This window comes from Cyprinodon variegatus, unplaced genomic scaffold (genome assembly GCF_000732505.1).
Source record: "Cyprinodon variegatus isolate N-32 unplaced genomic scaffold, C_variegatus-1.0 Scaffold682, whole genome shotgun sequence".
In the NCBI taxonomy this organism is placed as follows: domain Eukaryota; kingdom Metazoa; phylum Chordata; class Actinopteri; order Cyprinodontiformes; family Cyprinodontidae; genus Cyprinodon; species Cyprinodon variegatus.
Window position 1 is genome coordinate 255,469 of NW_015151135.1, and position 2,728 is coordinate 258,196.

The following is a 2,728-nucleotide window of genomic DNA, read 5'->3' on the forward strand; positions in this document are numbered from 1 at the left end:
AATATTTTTTCCTTCGTCTTTAAAAGTTTTTAAGTCTGTAAAAAAGAAGTTTTTGAGGAAGAAGAAGTAGTATCATTCTTAAAATAATATATATAGATAACATTATAATGATTGTTATGTTTTATGTATCAGAGAGAATAGCAAAGCTCAAATAAAAAAAAATTGTTAGTGAGTGAATGGAGATTTATCAGATAGCACAACATCCGGAGAACATCTTGTTCAAAGAGGACTTATTTAAGGACAACAAAATATATATGAGCTCCAGGAGCAGAGTATCAAAGGAAAAGCCTTTGGGTGTTATGCTAGCCTGACCTTGGTCTCCTCTGTCAGCTGATTAAAACTTGTAAAAAATTAAATGAAAAGAAAGAGCCAGTATGAGTTAAATATGGAAGTAATTGACACATAAATGGCCATTTACCAACCAGTCTAATTATTGGTATCTATTGGTATTACTGTATCAGACCATAAGATCCTACAAGATCCCACTCCTGTTCCCAGTGTTCAAGCAGCTTCTAAGAGTAAACAGACCATGCAGCAAAAGACCAGTTTGTCCCTGCAGTAGCTGGCTTCTAAGTTCCCAACTTCATCCTACTTTGCCCCATTAAAATTTACAGGAACTAACTTTATTATCTGGCTCTTTTATCTATCCGAATCAGTGCCAGTGCTGTGCCATATTTGAACATATGTGAACAGTTGTTTAAATTTGTAATGGTGCGTTCACACCGAAGGGGGTGAAGATGGTGATTTTCACGAGGCCAACAGGAAATTCCCTATGCTTGCATTTCAGATCCAGTGTTTACACCTGCATCTGGGCCAACCATTGGATTAATCTATCAATTATTTTTCAGATTAATCGATTAATAATTACATAGCGAAAAGTTCTTTAAAGAAGACTGCTTACAAAATTAAACTAAAACTTTTCCACTTCAGGATTTTTGGATAGAACATATTGACAGATGAAAAAGATTTTTCTCCTAAATTAAAAATGTTTACACATTTTTTTCTTGTTCACAATTTTGGTATAATTTCTTCACAAGGTGGGTTGCTTTATTTTTTTTATTTGGCAAAAATCTTCATTTGATTTGTGTTTATCTGACTGTGTTAATTATTATTCCCCCACTAAATGAAAAAGAAATTATTTATTTTTATCTAGAGACTATTAATAACAGGAGGAGAAAAGCAGCTTCAGACAAGCCGAGCGTGTGGTGACGTCACGAGTACGCTTCTGTTCCAATTGACCCAGATTTATGCTACGTGCTCCAGTTCTCACAGAGTCCAGACTTTCCTGGGTTCTTCTCAAGAACACACTTGGTGAGGACACGAGTCCGAACTCATGTTCTTATGAATTGAAACCAACCAAACCAACCAATGGGCAGAAGGTGACCCTCTAAGACTCACCCCTTTCTCATTTGCATAATGAGGCAGAAATGCATACAGAAATGTAAAAACGATGGGCAGAAATAAATAGCACTGAAGAAATAAATGGGTAAAAAAAATACAAATACTTACAAAAGTATTATCACATGCACATCAATAATTATGTGCATGTGCAATATTTATTTATTTTAAGATAAATACTTAAAATAAATAAATACAGTTGAAGATTAAAACAGACAATAGATAAATAAGGTAATTATTTAAAGAAGCTAATTAAAAGAGATATATACATTTATGTCTCACTGTATAATTTAATTTCCACCTACATTTATTTGTTTATTGTATTTTTGGGGGCAATTAATTGTACGCTTATTTATTTATTGAGAATTTATTTATTTCTGTATTTATCTTTAAATACGGCACAGTTGGTCCTCCATATATTACTGTAGTGAACATTAGTATCTGCTAACGCCACTTCTCTTTTAGAGTGGTTTAAACATTTTCAACCAAGATATTTTACTTCTTGTTATTTTTTATCCAAAGTATAAAAACGGAGATATATCTTTGGGGTTTATTTTAGGTTTGCCTTAAACAACGGAGATGGTTCTAAATCATGTTATAACTTCAGTGGGGGGAAAAAACGTAGTAGAGGCTCTTAATTGGAAACAGCTGACACCAACTGCATTAATAACTTAACAGTAAATACGCATATTTTCTTACACTTATTAGACACATACAGCTGCTTTAACCAAGGCTGCAGGACCGTGTTTCATTACAGTGGTCATGTTCTTCGCTCCACCTAGATGAACAGCAGATGCTAAAGCTAAAGCTAGCTTTGTGAACACTCACCACTTCTTTGGCTCTTAGCGAGAAGCCGCTCTTCGGTCGGCTCTTCTTAAAAATCTCATCTTTGACAGAGTCCACGCTTATTCCTATAGCTTTGTTCCTTGTCTTTACTGTCTTCACGCTGGCTTTGAACAGTGATGTTATATCCACAGCCATGTCTAAGCAGCTGCAGGGCTGTAAACAAACCGACACGTCATCGGGTAGTGAGGTCATCATCCTGCGACGATTCAATTCAGTGAAGAATCATATGGAAAGGATTAGGTTGTTAACAAGTGTCTAGACTCTAGTCTAGAGGATGTTTTTTTAACATACAACGCTACTTATCTTAAAGTGCCTTAATGGAATACTTAATTTATGTTATATTAAAAGACATTTATATTTGAGACGTTAAAATCTGGTTTATTACACTAATCCCAATAACCACTATGAAAAAATTTACTACTAATATTTATCCTAAATAAATCCGTAGATCATTTCAAGTTGAGACAGAGAACTGTCGTCTGTG

At 34.4% G+C, this 2,728-nt stretch overlaps 1 protein-coding gene across 1 annotated transcript in view; it reads right to left on the reverse strand.

The window, feature by feature from the left end:
* stx18 (syntaxin 18) overlaps positions 1-2,417 on the reverse strand; it is a 30,595-nt gene extending 28,178 nt beyond the window's left edge. Inside the window, exon 1 of the mRNA XM_015394387.1 lies at positions 2,227-2,417. Within this exon, the coding sequence (XP_015249873.1) occupies positions 2,227-2,379 (153 nt within the window). The 5' untranslated portion in view covers positions 2,380-2,417. The remainder of the gene's footprint in view (positions 1-2,226) is intronic.
* Positions 2,418-2,728: the final 311 nt, after the last annotated feature.